Source organism: Hetaerina americana, unplaced genomic scaffold (assembly GCF_022747635.1).
Source record: "Hetaerina americana unplaced genomic scaffold, ioHetAmer1.1.p SCAF_2, whole genome shotgun sequence".
NCBI classification, from domain to species: Eukaryota; Metazoa; Arthropoda; class Insecta; order Odonata; family Calopterygidae; genus Hetaerina; species Hetaerina americana.
This window is the reverse complement of record NW_027286763.1, coordinates 2,849,204-2,869,482: the sequence shown is the minus strand read 5'-3', so window position 1 is coordinate 2,869,482 and position 20,279 is coordinate 2,849,204. Positions and strand designations below refer to the sequence as shown.

The 20,279-nt window shown below is 37.8% G+C and overlaps 1 protein-coding gene across 7 annotated transcripts in view; it reads left to right on the top strand.

Moving 5' to 3' along the window:
- Lpin (phosphatidate phosphatase LPIN) overlaps positions 1–20,279 on the top strand; it is a 108,543-nt gene that overhangs the window by 62,889 nt on the left and 25,375 nt on the right. For all 7 annotated transcript variants that reach the window (XR_011700650.1, XM_071584841.1, XM_071584844.1 and 4 more), the window contains exons 2-4: positions 8,122–8,545; positions 9,846–10,678; positions 13,024–13,370. Coding sequence is in view for 6 of the 7 variants with exons in the window: in XM_071584841.1 (XP_071440942.1) it covers positions 8,357–8,545; positions 9,846–10,678; positions 13,024–13,370 (1,369 nt within the window). In the remaining variant the exon portion in view is untranslated. The remainder of the gene's footprint in view (positions 1–8,121; positions 8,546–9,845; positions 10,679–13,023; positions 13,371–20,279) is intronic.

The window sequence follows — 20,279 nt, the reverse complement described above, 5'->3', positions numbered from 1 at the left end:
CCCTCCCCCTCCTTCCCTGCCTCCGGTGTCGTTGACTCGGCGCGCTCCCCCCCCCCCCGCCCTCCCACGCCCATCCCGAGCCGCAGTCCTCACCGGCGCCGCTGTGGTTCCGTCCGTGCATCCCTCGACCCCCCCTCCTCCCCCCCCCACGTGGCGTGGAACCGTCCGCCGGTGGTTACTGCATAATCCCGACCTTGTAAGGATAAAAGAGGGGGAGGGGTCGCCCTCATCTCTCCCCCGCCACAAGATCTCCCCGAACCGTAACTGGCTCTTCTTCCCTTCCTCGCCACCCCCCTCCCGTTGGCATAACTCCCTCCTCACAAAGGGAGCCGTAACCTCACCCTCTTCCAGCTCCGCTGCAGTGACCCTTCCCGACTCCCCCTCCCCTTCCCCTAATCCTCCCCTCCATGCACCACGCCGAGTAACTTTCCCTATTCTCCGGAGCTTTCAAGAACACGCCGCTCCAGCCATTCCTCGCTCCCAATACACAACCTCTTTCCCCCCTCCTCCCCACTCCGCTCGGATTCACGCTACGCTTTCACTTTTTCCCTCCAGGCCTCAGATCTTCCCCATCATTTTGTTTTTGTTAATTCTTCTATTTGTTTCCGCCCCTGCCTCATCCCCCTGACCCCTTTATACCCCTCCCCGCCTTCTCACCCGTCTGGATGTGTTCGCTTGCAGACTTTAAAATCATGTCTTCTTCTCGTCTCCGGGTGCATGTGTCGTTTCTGTGTCTCTTACCGCTTCCCGACATTCTCCGCTGGCTTCCCACGCGCCTATTGCGCCTGTTCTCTTTGCGGGGATCATTAATATAAATTTATTAATTGACTTAATTATGATTAATAATAAATTTATTAATACTACTTAATGCTGTTATTTTGTTTGATTTTATCGAAATAATCGTGAAATATTTTCGATGGATTACCGAGTGTGAAACGTGTGGACTGTTTTGTCTGGAAAATCAATAGAAAGGAAGTTTGTTGCTTCTCTACTCAGATTTCTGCTGTGAACAATAGCAGTTTCGATGCAGGATATTTTTCTGCGGGAATACTCAATATTTTCTTCAGAACGGTGGTTGGTATTGCTCCTGAATTCTTCTCGTTTTCTCGACTATGGTTAAAATGTCCTTAAATAACTATTGCAGGTATTCGATGTTAGCCCTTTGATACATTTTTACTTGCCACTTCAGTGTCAGATTTTGGCAGTATTTTGCTTTGTCGGAAAGGAGTCTTAAATTGTTCGCAAGCCTCCTTTCCGACTACCATTTCTCGTTGCTAAAATTTTATATTCTGCGTGAATAATCACAAGTTAAAATATTTATGCCTGGATGAAATGTTTTGTTGCAAATAATTACTATTATATGCCATAAAATGGGGTTGCGAAATTGATTTTTGGTTTTGGTTAGTCACGTAGGACTTGCATCAATCATACGTCCGTGTGAGAAAATATCTCTATTTAGCGGAATCGGAGTCGCGCTTGTAAAATCACATGGTTAGGTTTCGAGGGATTCTTTTCCGACTTCTAAACGCTGCCGGTATTCCATTAATAACTCGTGCATATTGGTTTCGATGATTAATCCATTGTGCTTTAGCTTCAATAAACTTGGCGCCTGAAAGGTTAGGGCGGTGAGGAGAATATTCATTCGTCTTGGCGCTCTGAGGATTGTACTGCGTGTTCATCCTCCAAATGTTTATCACTGTAATGCACATCGGATTCTGGAACCAATATTGTTAAATTTAAAATGCAAAGTTGAATGGGATATAGCCTAAAAGCGTTGTATGTTGAAATATTTATATTGCTATTTAAATTGTACCTTTACATCCTGCCTTGTTTGAGGCGAATTAAGTTATATTAAGTTTTATGTAATTCGTTGGGAAACAAGAGCAATTTAAAATTATTTTCACCTCACTTAAACTTGCGGGATGATTACAAACTGACGCTTAAGCTCTCGGTTAAAAGGGACGATTTCCAAATTTGTTTCATGAAGCAATATTCCAGCGTGAGATGTCTTCGCGAGATGCTTTGATAAACGCGTGTCCGCCCGCTTCTCTCCAACCCGTCTCGCCTCTTCCATGTGCGAGCATTTTTTTCCGTCGGTATTGGACTCTTTCCGGTACCAGGTTTCACTTTTCTCCGCTCTTATGCAACACTCATATAAGCTCGTGTATTTTTTTTCCGCGGCCGTTATGTGTTTCTAGTTGCTTTCTAGTATTTCCGTCAGATGAATTGACGCAAAGCCAACTGAATGATAGTATATTGGGTTTTTGAAGACTATACGCTATAGAATTGACTACGATGGTTCGAATTCCAAAACTTATAATTTTTCGAACTCGAGGTGACTGTAGTAGGTAGTCGTGCACTCAAAAAAATTATGACACTGGGGTCGTGACCCTTGTGTGCTTGATGTCGTGGCTCAATACATATTGCATTCGCATGGTATGCAATATGTATTCACATTTGGCAGTAGGATATTTGCGATCGATTCTGAACCATTTATTACATTCTATTCAAAGTGGGGTACTTTTGCACCTACGAAAACAAAGTAACGATAACGTAGAAGGCACATGGCTGGAAATACGTTGGTAGAAGTTGAAATGGTTAAAAAAAAGTAGTGTCGGCATTTAGCCTATAGTTGCCTCTGTCGCTTGCTGCACTTCAGTTAATTATGCGCGTGTGTGGTAATGTGTTTCGGGGGCATTTGTAAAATTAAGGAAGTCGGAGATAAAAAGGTATCATTATTTCTCATGGTGGATCCTCAAAGAGTTACTGCGGTCGTTTCGTATGACGAGCAATATGAATTCTCGGGTATGATTTTTGTGCATCTCTTTTCGCGTAAAAATGTTGTGCCATTTACTTGGAACGCCACTTGTGATTCGGGATATCGATTCATCCTCTAATGCTGAAGTTTAATCCGAAAGATTACCTTTTCCCATTGTTTCATTATTATCCGTGCAATGGAGTAGTAGGTTTTATGGAGGTAGAGATGATCACTGGTAACACGCATTAATTGTTTTCCGAAGAAAGCGGGGAGTTGGTTTCTTTGAGAAGTCGTCGTACGTGAGCCGAACAGAGGCATCTTCTCCCTTCTCTGTTGCTTTCCTTGACTTTTTGGGCGGAAGCTGTTGGGTTATTCTTTAGCGCATGTGCCGGATATGCGAGGCATCGTGGTGGAACCGTCTATTTTAGAGTGGATTAATTTTTGGGGAGCTATTACGAACCGCCGGCGGTGTGATACCGGCCGAAATGAATCAGACCACCCAGAGCGATTACGAACGAGTCTCGGGCGAAGTTACGTGTACTACGCTAAGGGGTCGGAGTTTTACTTCGGCGGCCAGCCACCCTTCCTTTGAAACTCAGCATGACTACATTCTTAATATGGCTGCAGTTTGTTTACATCAGTGGTCTTTAGCTGGAATATTTAAATCATGAAATTTGAAGGCAGTAGGGTGATAAACGCCCTTATTTTGCATAGAATGTGATCGCACTTTTTGGGTAAAAATAGGGGAAGTAATGGTGTCAATATCGATTTTTCAAAAATATCTCGTAAGAGCTACGCCGAAGTACTCGTATTAAATACGATTTAATTAATTATTTCGTATAGGCGAATACCATTATTTTTAGCACCATATAGTTGTTTATTTCCGTACTGAACTCTTAAAATTTTAATTGCAAATACTTCGCTTTCGATCCCATTCGTCTTTCGAGCAAAATTGGTGAAATGATGCAATAGCAGTGCGGGTATTTTAAGATAGAATCCACGAACGGACATAAGATGCGTGATGCAAGGAACCACTTTGAAATAAGTAATGAAGAATTTGTGAAACATCATGTTCCTACATGTGGTTTGTCGGGTATTTATTCCTTGGTACCCCATCGTGAGGTATCCAATCTATTCTCTGTAGTAATACGTAATTTTCATTCATTAGCATAGGCATTCATGCAAGTAAACAGTGAAATAGCATCGTGTTGGTTATGAAAAAGATGTTACTTGTTTAGTGTGATCTCATGGGGGTTATTACTGCAGCTATCTAACAACAACTAACTGCATGATAATCAATGTATCGACTAACATTTTTATTAGATTTACGTAAGCAACTGCTACCTGCTGTAATTCGTAACCAGGGGCATTAATCTCGCATAGATGTTTAATAAAATAAGGTATTTATCGATATCAAATACTCAGCATTGAAGTGTAAAGACCATTTTTGTGAAAATCCATGTTGCAGGTTACTTAAACTAATGTTATGTTGATTATTTTGCTTCGGTTGAATCTGTTGAGGTTTGGTATTACTGTATTGGAAAACAACTGGAAAAACAGACTTAAATGAAATAAGCTATTTCTTCGGCAAAGTTTTGTAAAAATGGAGGCAAACGACGATAAAAATATTGGTTGAACTGGAGACTCAGATGAGTACGATTCAAAGAACAAATACAAATTGTGAAAGCGATGCCTTACTTTAGAGTATGGCATTATTTATAAGGGGCATTCTTTGATAAAAAGTAAAATGCCACATTAAGAGCTAGTGTCTAGCTGAGGAAGGTTTCTGTCTCCACAACCTGTAGAGTTTATGGCTGGCATGAGCCATCTCCTTGTAAGAGGTTCCCTGCTTAATGCCAGTTATTTCGCATTCATGTACCAATCAATATCTTTGTTTTCTGCCATGCTAAAATTCCAACCTAGCTCTTCCTCTTTTATGCTTCTTTTCTTCCCCATTCAGATTTTCACACCATTCTCGATATTTTCTTAGGTGTCCTACTTGCCTGTGTATTCTTATTTATATTGCTTCAGTCAAGCTGGCGCTCGGCCCTCCCTCTGTCCAAAACTTCTTTATCATTTACTTTTCCAGAGTATGTTGAACAAGGGCTGCAGCACGTTTTTTTAGTACCCTGCAAGCCAGGCCTAGGGTGTGTGGCTGGGGGTGAATGTACTACGGTATGAGAGATCATGTTGGTAAAATTAGAGAGATCAAGTGTGGAACAGATAGGTTTAGGATATCATTCTTCCCACGAACGATAAGGGATCGGAATGACGTCCGACCGCGCTAGGGAGGAAAAATATTTTGGATCAATAGTTGTCTATTGTGTGATCACCCCCTGCCTCACACCCTAGGGTGGCTTACAGGGTACTATGTAATTAATTAGTGTGACCTATTTTTGTCGCTCTTCAGCCTTTTGTACCCTTATATCTCACGTTCGACCGATTATTTATTGTATTACTTTGTTGCGACCAAACGTAAGTGTTAAGAACATTAAGTCGTGTTGCATTTAAACCCCTCAGGATTCTGTATGCGAGAGTTTTACTGGGTTGGGTGGCCTTTAAACTGGGATACACTTTGACGATCATAAAAGTTCCAGCAGCGCGTTGATTGTATTTAAGGCGGAGAAACTCGAGAGATGGAGAGGAAAGGGTTGGGAACGATGAGTATTAAATGAATGTGAAATGAGGGTAGTCATAGCGACGAGCATGGAAGAGGAATGCAGCACTGGTGGTATAGGCATGTGTGGAGAATGAACGTGTGGGGAAAGAATCACGGATTGGATGCACTGTGGAGGAATGTATTTTGGAATGTTTAAAAAGAACGGAAGCTGACGACCTCGAGGTGAACGTTCTCATTGTCAGTGGCGGTCGCGACACCCGGGAGATGAGCGAGGCGAATGCCCACGACGGCAAACTGAAACGAAGGAGGCGTGCTTCAAGGGTAGGGAAAGCAGAATAAATATTCGTAATTGTAGTGCGGGTACTCCCTGCAAGGCCACCATGACTACTCAGTCCAGGTGGATGAAAATGCATCATGTCAAGTAGGTGTTGTTTTCAGCTGGTAAATATCTTGATCTTTCGGCAAGGTTTGAGCGAACTGTTTGAGTCAATGCCGCAGATACCATTGGAAGACAGTCGGTTTCAAGATAAGCGCAGTGAAAAGGTCACTTGATAAGTCTTTTGTACCTTCAGCTGTGTCGTAAGTCTTAGTTTTATTTCAATAGAACGCTGGTTAGTTTAGAGCTATTTCTCAATCGACAGAAATAACTTGTGTGCTATACGAGGCCAAAAACGTCATCCGATGTAGTGTGTTTACTCACTTTGCTGGTATCTTTTTAATACCATTGTTTAAATACCCATCGTTGTTAACGCGATGAAATTCTCGGAGTGATTAATTTATTTGATATTTTAGTGTACCCTGCAAGCCACCTCTAGGATGTGTGGCAGGGTGATCCAGGAGAAATTTTGAACAGTTTGGATGTTGACACTTTCTCTCATTCTTAATATGTTCATGGAAACACGACCAGTTATTCCCTTGCCTTCTTCTTGTAAATGACTGCCACAAAAGTAACTAAATTCAAGGTTTTAGGCGATGGAACCTTCGAGCTTTTATTGTGAGCAGAGACAGAAATAAGTTTTGGGAAACCTGTTTACGTAATCTTATTCCCGTCTGGCCGGCATTGGAAGTCCTTTGAACTATTACAGGAAGACCATTATTCTTAATGGTACGCTGAGGTTAATGAAGAAACAATATATTCAATTATAAAGTCTTTTATTAGCCGGTCATGATGGATTTCTGCCAATTAATTCCAAATTTCAATGTCTTCGTCGCCTGTTGTAGGTAGACATGTGTATAAACGTTTTTCATGGAATAGTGAATTCTATCGCAGCAGTAATTTTGCGAATTGTGTCAAGTGGCGCAAGAGAGTGTACGGGCTCTGACATTAGAGAACGCCAGAGGATGTTTGAATGTACTGGAATATGATTAAGTTTCACTGCTGTGGGCGAGTAGGATAAAAACATGGCGTTGGAAATGTTTTGTGAGAAGAAGATGGTGTTCTTCAATTGGAACAATTATGTACTCGAGTGTGTTCTCTTGTTTATGTAAATGTCTGCCGTGATACTTTTTATAAGTTCTGTTGTGTTGGTCCATGGCCGTTTAAAATAATAAAAGATATGATATTTATGTTTCTGATGATGTTTTTTAAAATAATAAGTTTTATGGACGCAGTGGATGGCAGCAGTAATTTAGGGTGCATAAATCAATAAATATATATTATGTATGCATGTATGTATGTACATTAATGAATTAGATGGTTTCTTTCTCTTCACATTTATGGATTCAGGGAAAACTAAATTGAACCGTGAGCCATTTTCTGAAACAAGACATAATTTAATCATAAAACAATATCTTTATTTATCCCAAGTCAAGATTGTGAAGCCATCGCCATTTTCTCCCTGCGAAAAATTTTTAATCAAACATTTAAATTTTCACAAGTAATTGAAAACATTTGTAGCAAAGTATGAAATTTTATTTTTGAGGCATTCAATGGCTATCAGATTATAAATTGAGCTGTGTAGAGATTGGTATCAAGGTTCAACAAACAGCGGGTGAGAGGAGGAAGAGCTTTTGAGAGTAATCTAGAATATACAGGAAGAGAAAGAAACATGGCCATCAATGGCTTTATACATGCTTTTACTGAAATTCTGCAGGTACTATTTTTTATGCCTTCGAAAGTTACATTACCCAATAGCATGCTGTATGTTACTTGATACTGATTTTATTGTGTATAAAAAGATTAGTTGTTCATGCTATCTTACCAACGACTTCTCAATGATGAGAAATTTGAAAAAGCAAAAAAAATCACTATGTTAAGCTTTTGGTTTTAAAAATATTTTTAAATCGTTAGACAAAAGAGGGTTTAAGAACATATTTTATTCATGTGTGGTTGTTTGTTTTCATGGTGGATAAACTTATCATTCTCAGAAGATACAATTTGTTTACCACCTGATAATAGTTGCATTACTTACCTTCTGTTGTATATGATAATCACCTGGTATTTATGTTGGTCACAATGTGTTAGATTAAGCAAAAGATTTTAAGAGTTTATCAGTTAGAATTCATTATTTTTAATGATTTTGTCGACTGCAAAATTTATATTTAATCCTATCAAGAATGACATAGGATTTTGGAAGCATTTGAAAGCATATTGTTATACAAAGTGCATTCTTCCTATTCAATATTATCTGGAAAGAATATGGAAATTTTGACTGTATTTTCCAGTGAATTGGGACACTGTTCAAATGTTACCCTGTAGATTATGTATTTGATGCCTAACAACATTTTTTTCTTTGATTTACAGGAACTTCGAAAGGCTGTGAGAAATGTCTGTCGTGACCATCTGTTTACCTGACTTGAGCACTATGGTCATGGATGGAAAGGCATCCCACACCTGTTGAAGTTCCTCTGCCATAGTCTGGTGTGAGGAACAGGAGGGAGTCGTTTGAAAGAATAGGGAATTAGTTAATTGTTAAGCAAATTGTGTATTCATTGGTGTTTGAGTGTGGAGCCCTGGAGGCCCTTCTTATCTCTTCACCATGAATAGCATGAATTACATTGGGAAGTTCATTAGCAATTTCAGACACTTCTACAATGAGATAAATGCAGCTACACTCACAGGAGCCATTGATGTGGTAGTGGTGGAACAACCAGATGGGTCTTTCACTTGTTCACCATTTCACGTGCGCTTTGGAAAAATGGGTGTCCTCAGGTCTCGGGAGAAAGTGGTATGTATCCATTTTTGTGTCTGGTAGTGTGTCTGTGTATGTTTATATATATATATATATATATATATATATATATATATATATATATATATATATATATATATATATATATATATTATAATATATATATATATTATTATAATAAAATATAAAATATATATAATATATAAAATATATATTATATTATATATATATATACTATATATATAAAGATATATATTTATTTATTTATTCAACTGAAGGACTAAGCTTCTGTTTGTGTAATGACTATTATTTTTTTTAAATCGTACAAAAATCTTATCAATTATTAATGGCATACTTATAATTTCCATGGCAGATTTTTATTTCTGATTGAGAGTTAGGGTGAAAATAATTTTGTTATCATTTGAAAATCACAAATTATTTTTCTCAAAGTTGAAAAAAGTATCTGCACATATGTGCTACTGAGCATTAATCTATAAAGTTAAACAAACTGTAAATGAGATTATCCCTCTGCTATTCCTTAATTCCAAGCAGGCTGGCGTATAAATTAGTGTTTTAACCCTGTAATAATTTTTCAATATTTAATAAGTTACTTTCTGCTAGTTACCGTATCATATCGGTCTTTATATGGAAATATACCATAAAAGTCGGTAGTAATCAAATTTGCATTCGATTGTTTCTTACTCCACCTAATGGAAATTCATGTTGATGAAATGAAGAACACCATTGTTTTTTTCCACTGTTCCTTATTTCGGTACAACTGGTTTCAACGCTTAGGCGTCATACGCAGGTAATCGCTTAGGTGTCGTCATAAGGTACCTGATGATGATGCCTAAGCATTGAAACCAGTTGCACCAAAATAAAGAACAGTGGAAAAATACAATGGTGTTATTTCATGAAGTAATCAAATTCGTCAATCTGGGCATTAAATATCATTGACACGATCATAGTGTAAAATTCTGTATTGGCTGCGAATGAGGTTGTCTCATTAGGTTTTCATGTTATTAGTAACTACTCATTGACTAGCAATTCACTGTTTTCTTAAAGCATGGGATTAATAAATAGAGCACATTGACATTGTGGTAATTTCCTGGTGGCTTCTTGTTTTTGTGGCATTTGTTGTAATGTAATGCTAAAATATTTAAGAAAATGTCTGAAGAGATCTATCTTGTGTCATTTAATTTTGATTTTCTAATGAGTAATGGTTTCAACGCTTGACGTGCCAATGTAGATTTTTAGTCTCCATTAACATGTGAACACCAATCATGTTTTTTCTGTATTTTGATGTTTGCAAATGCACTGGGCATTGTTTTGATAGGTTGACATAGAAATCAATGGAGAAGCAGTGGACATACACATGAAGCTGGGAGATTCAGGCGAGGCCTTCTTCGTGGAGGGTGTGGCCGAAGGGGAGGAAGCAGACTTTCCACCGCACTTGGCCTGCTCGCCCATTCCCATAGAAGGCTACCACATGCACCAGCACCTGGGAGGGGGCAGGGCCTCCTTCGAAGGGGATGCGGCCGAGGAGGCAAAGCAAGAAGGCCTCGAGGATGTCACCCCATCGGAAGATGCTCCCCTATGGACCCCCGGTGGGCTCGAGGAAGATAAGGAGATGGGCAACACTGGGGGCAAGGAGGGTGCCTCCCAGGCCTTCTCGGCAGGAGTGGTCGAAGGGCTGGTGCTCGCTCCCGACTTTTGTGCCATCAATGGCGAGAGCAATTCAGAAGCGAGTGGTGGGAGGGCAGCCGAAGAGGTCAACGCGAGCAGTGCCCGAGGGGCAGAGGAGGAGGTCACGGTGCCGGCCGCAGTGCCCATTGTTGGGAACTCGGGTGGCAAGCGCAAGCGTAGGCGCAAGTCGACGATGAAGAAGAAGGCGGCTGCCATGGCCGCGGCACAGGCAATGCAGCAGCATCAGCAGCCGGAGTCGAGGAGTGGTTGGACCGAGGAGCAGGAGGAGGCAGTGAGGGAGAGGCAGCGAGGCGCCTCGTCACCAGATGGCATGTTCACCATGGACGATGTGGACGGAGTCCAGGAGCCACCACCACCCACTCCACAGCCGCCTCCTCCCGAGAAAACACCTGCTCCAGAAGTGTCGAGAATCACGACAGACTTCCACTTCTTCAGCGATACAGAAGCCACTCCGGGCTGTAGGTTGGTACATTAGATTTGATGGAAAAGATTTAAGAGTGTTTCAGTCGCTCCCATAACTTTGGCGCTTTGGTTTGAAGTTGAAAGGAAGGTCGCTGTCTTGTTGAAATGGCAAGGTGGAGCGCCACTCAGACGGCGGGGAAATATGGGTGATTGGGAGATATCGGAAAGAAATGGATGATTATGGAATGTGAAGATGCTTGGTCAGTTAAGAGCGGCAGTATAGCGGCAAATCCAAAGTCATCGTTGGGGGAAGGGAGCGAGAGGGTGGCAACCACACCGAATGCAACGTGTTCAGGTGTTAATTACGTGATCATCCCTTATCTTGGTTTTAATTTGAACTTCTTAATATTAATTTTCTCATTGACCATTCAACCCCTTTTGAAAAGCTTTTAGGAAAAAGCAACATGAAAGAATGTGGCTAAAAATTGGAAGTACAGGTTTGGAGGCATTGAAGTGAATCAAACCTTTGCAGACCAAAATGGTATTTGGGTTGGACTTAACATCCGCAAGGTCTCAATCCCTTTTCATATCTTGGAATTTCACTCAGTATCATGTAGCTCGTGTGTAATTTAGAATTGCAATGCTTCAAACAATCATATCATGGTATCATTTATTAATTTGAGAAGTGCAAACTTTGTTCATCAAATTAATTCCCATTTTTATTTGAACTTACTTGGTCCATTATAGAATTAATATTGTTAAACTACCTTCGAGGAATTGAAGCTCTCAGATGAGTGTCTGATCAGATGTTTCCTCAAGAAGTGCAGGACTTCTTGCTTGAGTCCACGTGAATGATTAGGAGTGGAATGAGGAGGATTTGATCGATGGTGAGAAGAAAGCACTCTGGTTTAAGAATATTTGCATTGAATTGTTCTTTGTCCAGAGGCACCGGCATATTTTTCACTAGACCAGTTTTTACATTTCTAATAGTAAAAGAGATAATAATACCAGTATCGGCTGCTTTCAACTGCCCTTAATATGTTTACTTTTATAGAAGTGGAGAAATTTGAAGGTGGAATGGAATTTTTAAGTAAAATGTCGGAGGCATGGCTTTAAATAGAAGTCATATCAAGTGCCAATCATGAAGAATTTCATCTGGTGGTTTTAATAAAAATGAGCGAAAGGCTGCTCTTTTTTGCTGCTCACTCATGTTGATGGAGCCATTATCTTATGTTTGTCTTTGTGTCCATACTCCTGACGTATATGGACAAAAGGGATTTTTAAATTGACTCCCCAAGCATACTGCGTAGAATAGAAAGACATAAGTCATCTGTTTTGCCCACAGCAGAGGGCCATGATGCAAACTGCAGTGTTATGATTTTTGGTGGGTTGAAGGTAAAGGAAAATATGATTGAAAATTGTTGTATTGGTTGTGCAATAATCTTTATCATTTATCGGATTGTATTGCAACACAGGCATAACCTCCATTATTATTGTGTATCTTCCAATAAGATGATACTGCTTGTGGAATATAGCTAATGTTTATGTTTCCTTTAGTAACTGAGTGACCACCTTTCTTTGAACTTGTCTACACTTTTAAAGCATGTTAAATCTTCTTCTGGTTGTGATGTGGGGAGGGACAGATTCTCCATAACCTTCTTGCAGCATTAGATATGCTTTGTGTGATGACTTGTTCAGTCAGAAGCACAATATCAATGCACCATCGCATTCTGCCTCCACCATTGCAGTAGGCAAACTGAACATGTTTCAAATCGCAATGGCTAATACTGATGCAATTATAGGGTATAATCAATGAAATTTGTATGGCATATTTACTCATTACCGTACAATATAGATATAAAATTAAATTCTTGCACAACAAATAATGCAAAATGTGATCACTCTTTATTAAGCACTCTTCATTCAATTTGCATTGATTTAAAAATATAATATGGAATTCATTCAAAATTTAATGGCATATGATAATGAAGAGGGCGTAGTAAAAACGGACCCGAGTGTGGTTGGTTGGTTGGCGAGAGGGGGGGTGAGTGAGTGATGGCGTTTGGTGGGATTGGTCTTCCCTGTATATTGTCGTGAAATGACTGTGATGTGTAATAAAAGTTTGTGCTTAGAATGACTTGATATGGAATTCAATTTGATTCATTAAAAGGGAAATTATATGATCTTTAGGGAAGCGAAATAGCAATAACTGGGAACTGTTGCTGATGTTGGAATCATCGGTAGAAACTACATTCTTTCAGCTGTAATGTGTTGGGAACAAATATTCCATGCTTTGAGATTTTTTTGCCTCGAGTATTGACTTTTGCTATATCATCCAGTGATAGCATTTCCATTTGCTTTGTTAAAGAGGGCCATTTAAAATTTCTCTTCTCTTCCGATGGCAGTCGTCCCAACTCTCGATCAGGATCACCCATCCGATCGGACACGGAATTTGAAGTCCAACAGCGCCACAGCATTGGCATCCAGACGGAGAGTGACGGGGAGCTGGTGGGGGTGTTGGCTGACCGGTCAGCACTGGGGGCAACCAAGGAGCAGCGTCCCTCGTGGAAGTGGGGCGAATTGCCCTCCCCGTTGCCCTCGGCGCGCCTCTCCATCTCAGGGTCCAGTTCAGGGGTGACAGCCGATGGGGTTGAAACGGGCGTGGCTGGGTCCAACCAGGTGGGGCCAAAGGGCATCTCCAGCGACGAAGACGAGTTGGAGATGGCTGCTGTTTCCAAGAAGGAGCAAGAAGGTCAGTCATGGTGCGCTGGTGGTGCATGAATTCCTCTTTGGAGAGGGCCTTTGTATCGGATTGCGGGCATTGTTCATGGGGGCTGACTCTCTTATTCTGGGTCACGTCTGGTGCAAAAAATATTAATGTTCTCGTCACTCCTATTTCTAGAGAAGGAGTGCAAAATTTAAATTAGTAGATAGATTTAATTATTTATAGCAATTGCATTTATAATATCTCATTGCTTAAGGCTAAGATAGTTGAATAATTAAATGTTTTGCCTTATTGTGGTGTAGGCTATTTAAATTTGACTTTGGAATTATATTTAATGAAAATTTGAAGCATTTAGTCTGTGTAATGTGTTCTATTGATTTGATTCTCTCCTTATTTTTTTCCTTCTAAATATTTTTCTCTTCTCTTTCTGTTTTAAGTTTTTCTCGGTCATTTAACCATTTTCAATTGATAAGGAAATTATAAAGTTCATATTCCAAAATTTTTTTGAAATGGGAACCTTTAATACATCCAATGCTTAATTTAATTTTTTTCCAAAATTCTTCTTTCCATGCATGTTTGAGAACTTTTTCAGTTGTTTGATTTCGTTAGTTAAAAAACATCTCCTGCAATCAGAATGGAAGTTCTCCTCGTGCCTACAGGCACATGCCAATCCAAAGGATGTATCCATCCAATAAGGACCCTGACATTGTGAATCATTCGGCATATTTGTCATGTTTCGTTAATGCTGACATTTCATTTGAATATTGTTCGTAAAAATTCAGTAAACTCTTGAATATCTGCGTGTGGATTATCCATTCTTTTCTCTCTTCCCAGTATCTTGAGATTCCAATAAAATTATAATCTTAAATATAATTAGATTCTTTGGAACTGAGATGTACTTTTTTAAAATACGACTTTCACATGCATCAGGCTTTCTTAAAATTTATTATTTCACAAAATCAAAAGTTGCCAATAGTGTTTTAATGTAAACAGTTTTGTGTTGACCATACTTTCCCATTATCATTTCCCTCGGATCAATTAACCCTGAGAAATCCATATTCTCCTTTAAGCCAGAAGCAAATACATAGCTTTTACCATGCATCTAGCAAGTCATCAACTACCTACACTTCATTATTGTAATTGGTATATCATATGACGAATATAAATCCATATATGAGCGATCCTTTGTCAATATTTGTGCTCAGCCAGTCATTTATTCTTCCTGGCCACGTGATTGGTGTAACTTTCAGAGTATTGCACTCTCTACTCTTAAAAAATGCAAATAAATCACACGTAATGCAAAGGGGAAGTGTGTGGCCATTTATATCACCACCACCTTATTTTCCACATATTTGGATTATCCGTTTTTCAATTACCCATGCTTCATCATGCATCCGTTACCAAATGGATAATACCGAGAGGTCACGGTACATGCATAGGTTTTGTAGTAACCCTATGCTAGGGATATCATTACACTTACTCCTTCATGCCAAAGTAGTCAAGAGACTTCAAATTTAAAACATTTTGGTCAGCAAAAAACCTCAAGGTTGTCATAAAAAAAATAGGGAATATGTGTGCATCGATTCTTGCAAAATACGTCTTAGTAATGCTCCAATTTACTTCCTTAATTTTTGCTGTTCTAATGGCAGCGAGTGAATTAAGAACTTCTTATCTTTACTATAATGAATTTATTTTTCAATTATGAATGAACACATGACCTGAAAGCTGTTAATGAGATTTATGAAGAATAATATGGACTATATGCCAAAGTAAACGTTTTACATCCAAGTAGAAAATATACTTCAACTATCCATGTCGATGAGTCAACTTTTTTGTAAATCAAATATAGTCAGCACGGGAAGAGATTAAAATCTCTTTATGACTCTATGTTTATAGTATGGTGGATGATGGAGAAAGTTACTCTTTTTATTCATTTACTTGATCTCAAAATGCTACTGAAACTCATGTTTTCTCATTAAATACATTTTTATATTCCATTTTCTTTTTTAAACATTTGATAATTTGATTTTTTTTCATTATTGTTGTTTGCTATCTTCCCAAGATTGGTTTCTATTTAATGTTAAACTTTTTGTTGTCTATCTTAGTTTTTATATTCATCTGATTTGGCAATTTGGCGTTGAAGCTGATAGCATTTCACACAATTTGATTTCCTGTGCTGTACTTAGCTACTGTTATCATTTCAATGCATTTATGTACATATGCTGTGAAAGTTAGTGTACATGGTAATGATAGATTAAAAGTCTTGAAAAATAAATGTTATAAATCATCTATTTCATCTATAAGCCATCAACTTTTCTTTTAAATATATTGTTAGATTGTCATTGCCCATTTTAATTGGATTATTTTTCATTGGGTTAATTCCCCAGGGTATTTCTGTGAATCAATATATTTTACTCATATGATATATCAACCCAGAAAATTAATTAGAGATTTAGCTGTACGTTTGGTTTAAATGGAATTTTCCTAAACGATGGATTCAAGAGAAAGTGCCTGAATGGATGGCTAATGGCCATTCAGTCTGGCAAATCAGCACAACTCATGTAGGCACTTTCACCAGACGCCATTTGTTTTTCAGACAATAATTGTAATAATATTTTCGTCAGTGTAATTATCGCTACAAATCCTTTATTTGCTCTTTTTGCAATGGAATATTGTTTATAAAAATCTAATTTGTATTCCTTTCATATTTTGCTGACAAACGTATACCCATAATCTAATTTCACTTTGGGATCCATGTTCTTACCTTTGTGGTGTGGTTTTTTGAGTTATTTTCCTTGATGAGTTCAGTTGGCATGTCTTTCATTTTCATCACCTTATGTGCAACATTTGAATGCTCTCTATTTCAGTTTTTACATGCTTATTCAATGTCGTAGAATGCCCCAATTGTGCATGATTTGATGTGCGTGGAACCTAAGTGATATTTGTTTCTGAATGTTATTTGAATTGTTGCATAGAACAAGAAACCCTCCAGGGTTTATTGACTAGTGACTTTTTTTACACTATGCCGTCTTGGAAAAAATGGATTATGAAAGTTTCCTAAGATTTCCTTTGGTTTAGGTTTATTCATCAATTGTATTTATTTGCTCATTGTTCAGCACCAATGAAATTTTTCTCCTTTACATTAAAAAATCAAGTGCTATCATGAAATACATGAAAATTCATTTTATTATTTTTGAAAACAATTGATTTATTTCTTTGAGATCTTCCAATGAATTGCTTGGAAACAAACCCCAGAACATATTATCCTTTGGTTATTTACGTTTATAAGTGTTAAATGCAGAGCTCATCCTGAAACTCACTGTTTCATTATCCCATCTCCGTGCAGAGGTATATGCTATCTCTATATGTTATCTGGTCTGCCTAAGACTATTATGAGAAATTATGGAAAATTTAAATGTTTTTAATTTGGCAATTTCCTAAAAAACATGTATTGCCTAATTTGATTTTGAAATGCCCACCTTACACCTCTCCTTACCTTAAATGAAGACGTTTAATTTGGTTAGAAGAATCCTGGGACAATAATTATTGCTGGTAAACATCTACTTCAGAGCAATAGAAAGCCAGTTGCTGACACATCATCGGCATAGCGCCAGATCACTCGGGGGAAAAATTGAATTGAATACTAAATGAGAATTATTGTAATGGTAGCTTTTTCCATTGGAATGTGTTGTACTACACATTCAAATAATCCATTTCGTTTTTCGTAGATGTAGGAAATTGACTTATTTAGCTGGTTGGTAAATGCATATAATAGATCTTGTATATGATGGTTCTCTCGGTAATTCAAAATCCTGATTAATGGATACATGCCTTACAATACAATTGACACTTATTACATACGAGTCCACCTGTTGGCTTTAGAGGTTGATTGCATATGTGGTCTTCACTTTTGCAACTAAGTATTTGCTTGACTGTGAATATATGCCATTGCTAGCATATTGTAAATGTTATCTATTCTTGCTTTTCATGCTTCTATGATATCTTCTTCTCAACTTGATTAAACTTTTTGAGGAATTATTCCTAAAAATTATTTGATTTTGATGCATATGCAGTGGGTGTTTTCCACTTTCTTCCCAAATTTTTATTGAAAACTATTATGTACTGCGAAAAAACCTTTTAAAAACTTTTACTTGACAGGAGATGGTTTTCGGAAAGAAGTTTCTGTGATTAGAATGATCGTGGCATTATGTTAATGGTGCATTTACGTGGCAGTAATCATTTTATTCCTATCCTATACTGAAAATGAATGTTTATACTGGTGAAGAACATGGTACAGTGTTGGTAACGGGTTGTATATTCACAGCCATGGCAAGAGTTAAGGATGACTTTTGAATAATTCATACCTTAGTCCATTTGAATTCATTTTTTTATATCTATGATCTGTTCTCTATTTTTTTGTTTTTTAGTGATCTGCTATGAAAATTTTCTCTTGAAATCATTTGGCTTCTTCTCTATGCGAGAAGAAGCCGAATGATTTCTCTTTCTTCTTTTATTTATTTTTTTCAATATTAAATTAAGATCATATGGCAGAATGCTTTGCGCATTGCAGTAACTTCTTAACAAAATATTCTTCAAAAGTAAAAAAAATCAAATTAACAATATTAAATCCAAACAGCAGCATTGTGGGCGAACTGATAATTTTTTAAATTATGCATAAATATGGAATACTATGCCTAATATTTTATATCACAATATTTATCTTTGCTGGTTACATTTTTGGGCTAGTTAAATTTCATTCAAACTTTCTAAGAGATTTGCCTTTCACTGAAGAACTTAAAGTAAATGTTTTCTCATGAAGTTCAGGAAACTTCTAGAAATTCATTTTTCGGTGCATTTTTTTTAAATTACAGTTTGATGTAATGCTTGCATTTTTGTAAAGGTAAACAAGAAGTATTATTTAATTGATATTCTTTGTTTGTATCATTTTATTTGTAACAAATATGTAACCAAATACTTAGTTTTACTTTTGTTGAAATGACTAGTTTGATTTACTTGTTTTTGTGGTCTGAAGACATAAAATGAAATGTTTTGTTTTAATGGTTGAAAATGTTTGTGGATTTTCAATGTACATATTGCTTTTGTGATGTTTCAGAAAATGATTGTTCCTTGAGCACATTATACCTTTTTTTCTGTATGTGCTTGTGTTAGATTATCTTTATAATAACTCAAGAAAATTGTGTCTTCTCTTGTGTGATAAAATTGATCTTGGCAAAAATTAAAGCCTATTCCATAATGGAAGTAATCATTTGTGAGCCCAGCCGTTTATGCTGTGCTTTCAATTCTGAACCAAGATTGTTTAATTCCTTTGTGGATTCATTTTAGAGTTTATATATATTTGGTTTTAATTTCAGTGTCAAATTCAGAGTGAATAAGTGCAAGTTTTTTAATGTAATGTATCTGATGCAACCATCCAGAAAACAATAGTCATTTGGATAGCCTTCCTTGTGAGAGTATAATTACACTATTAAAGCTAATAGACAGATTTATGGGCGTATTGAGTCAAGGAAATATTGTGATATAATTGTTTTAATGTGAGAGAAATGGAAGGTGAGAAGGATTCATGAGGGAAAAAGTCTCCTTGGCTCCTGCCTTGTCATTCTCAGTGAGGTCAAATCAGAAGATCGTTTGAACCAAAGATGGAAATAGTGTAGGAAATGTGATAATGACTGTTTTCTCTGTAGGTGACCATTTTAAATCCAAAGCGTGAGGATATCGAATTCTTTGTTGCTGGGTCCATTATTTCCTACTATTCATTATTATTTCAAATAGCATACGCAAATGCAAAGGTTGCTGGATTGTGCTTTGTTAGGAATCACAAAGTATTTATTTGGTTGTTGTGCCCATCCAAAAACGACCCTAAATGGTAGATTACCTTAAAATAATAATAATATGCAAATGAAATTTCTATTATGGATGACTTTTGGAATGCGGATTTGGTGATGCATGGGAAAAATTCAATTTGCGTAATAGGGGCGTAATAGGAGTAAGTATATTAGGGGAAGAGAGAAGGTTGTCGGGATAAAGTCAAACAATGCAGGGAAAATGGATGCTGGGCCAAGGAATGTTGAAGTCTTTCCGTGGAAAATGACCCCAGTCCTAAATAGCTGGCCATTTGCTGTGCATATGTAATTGTTAAGAGTGAGTGCTCAACTTTAGAAGCACGTGAGCTGAATGAATTTATTGGGTGATAATTTTAAACAGTGATTTTTCCCTCCTATGCTATCCTTGGCATTGCAAATACCATCTGGAAAAGGTGTATAGCCATCTAAGGTGTAAAGGCCATCTTTGCCTTGGACATAATTATTAGCAATTCACATTTGATATTTTTTCACAGGTGACATTCTAAGAGCAATCTAATTTAGATTGTGATTTAGAAAATCAGTATTTAGAAAGTTATGCCTTTGATATTCAGAATCCATACCCTAATCAGAATATAGTCTTAAAATTTTTATCTGGACCTTTCAAATTGATGCAATAATAGGTAATTATAGTAGGTGTATGTAGTAAGCAGTAAAGTAAACGGTATAAGTAGTAAGTATAATAATGGGTAGTAAGTATAGTTATTAAGGGAGACAGACATCGGCTGAGGTCATTTGTGCCATTAGGGATGGATAGGAAAGGATGAAGGGTGGAGAGAAACCTGGCATCAGCATTAGCCTACTCTTAACGAAAGGTGCCTAGGGGTCCGCAGCTTAATGTCCCATCCGATGGATGGCGTACTCACTCAAGGTGCCCTCCACAAAGCACCTCAAGTAGGGACCGGGATACCACTGAAAAATATCTGCCTACTCTGGGATTAGAACCCGGGCCCTCAGGATGGGAAGCCAGTACATTAGCCACTGCAATATCCCAATTAAATTTCACAGAGAAAATTCTTTTTTTTAAAACATGGCAAATTCTCTAGGTTGAGCTTCT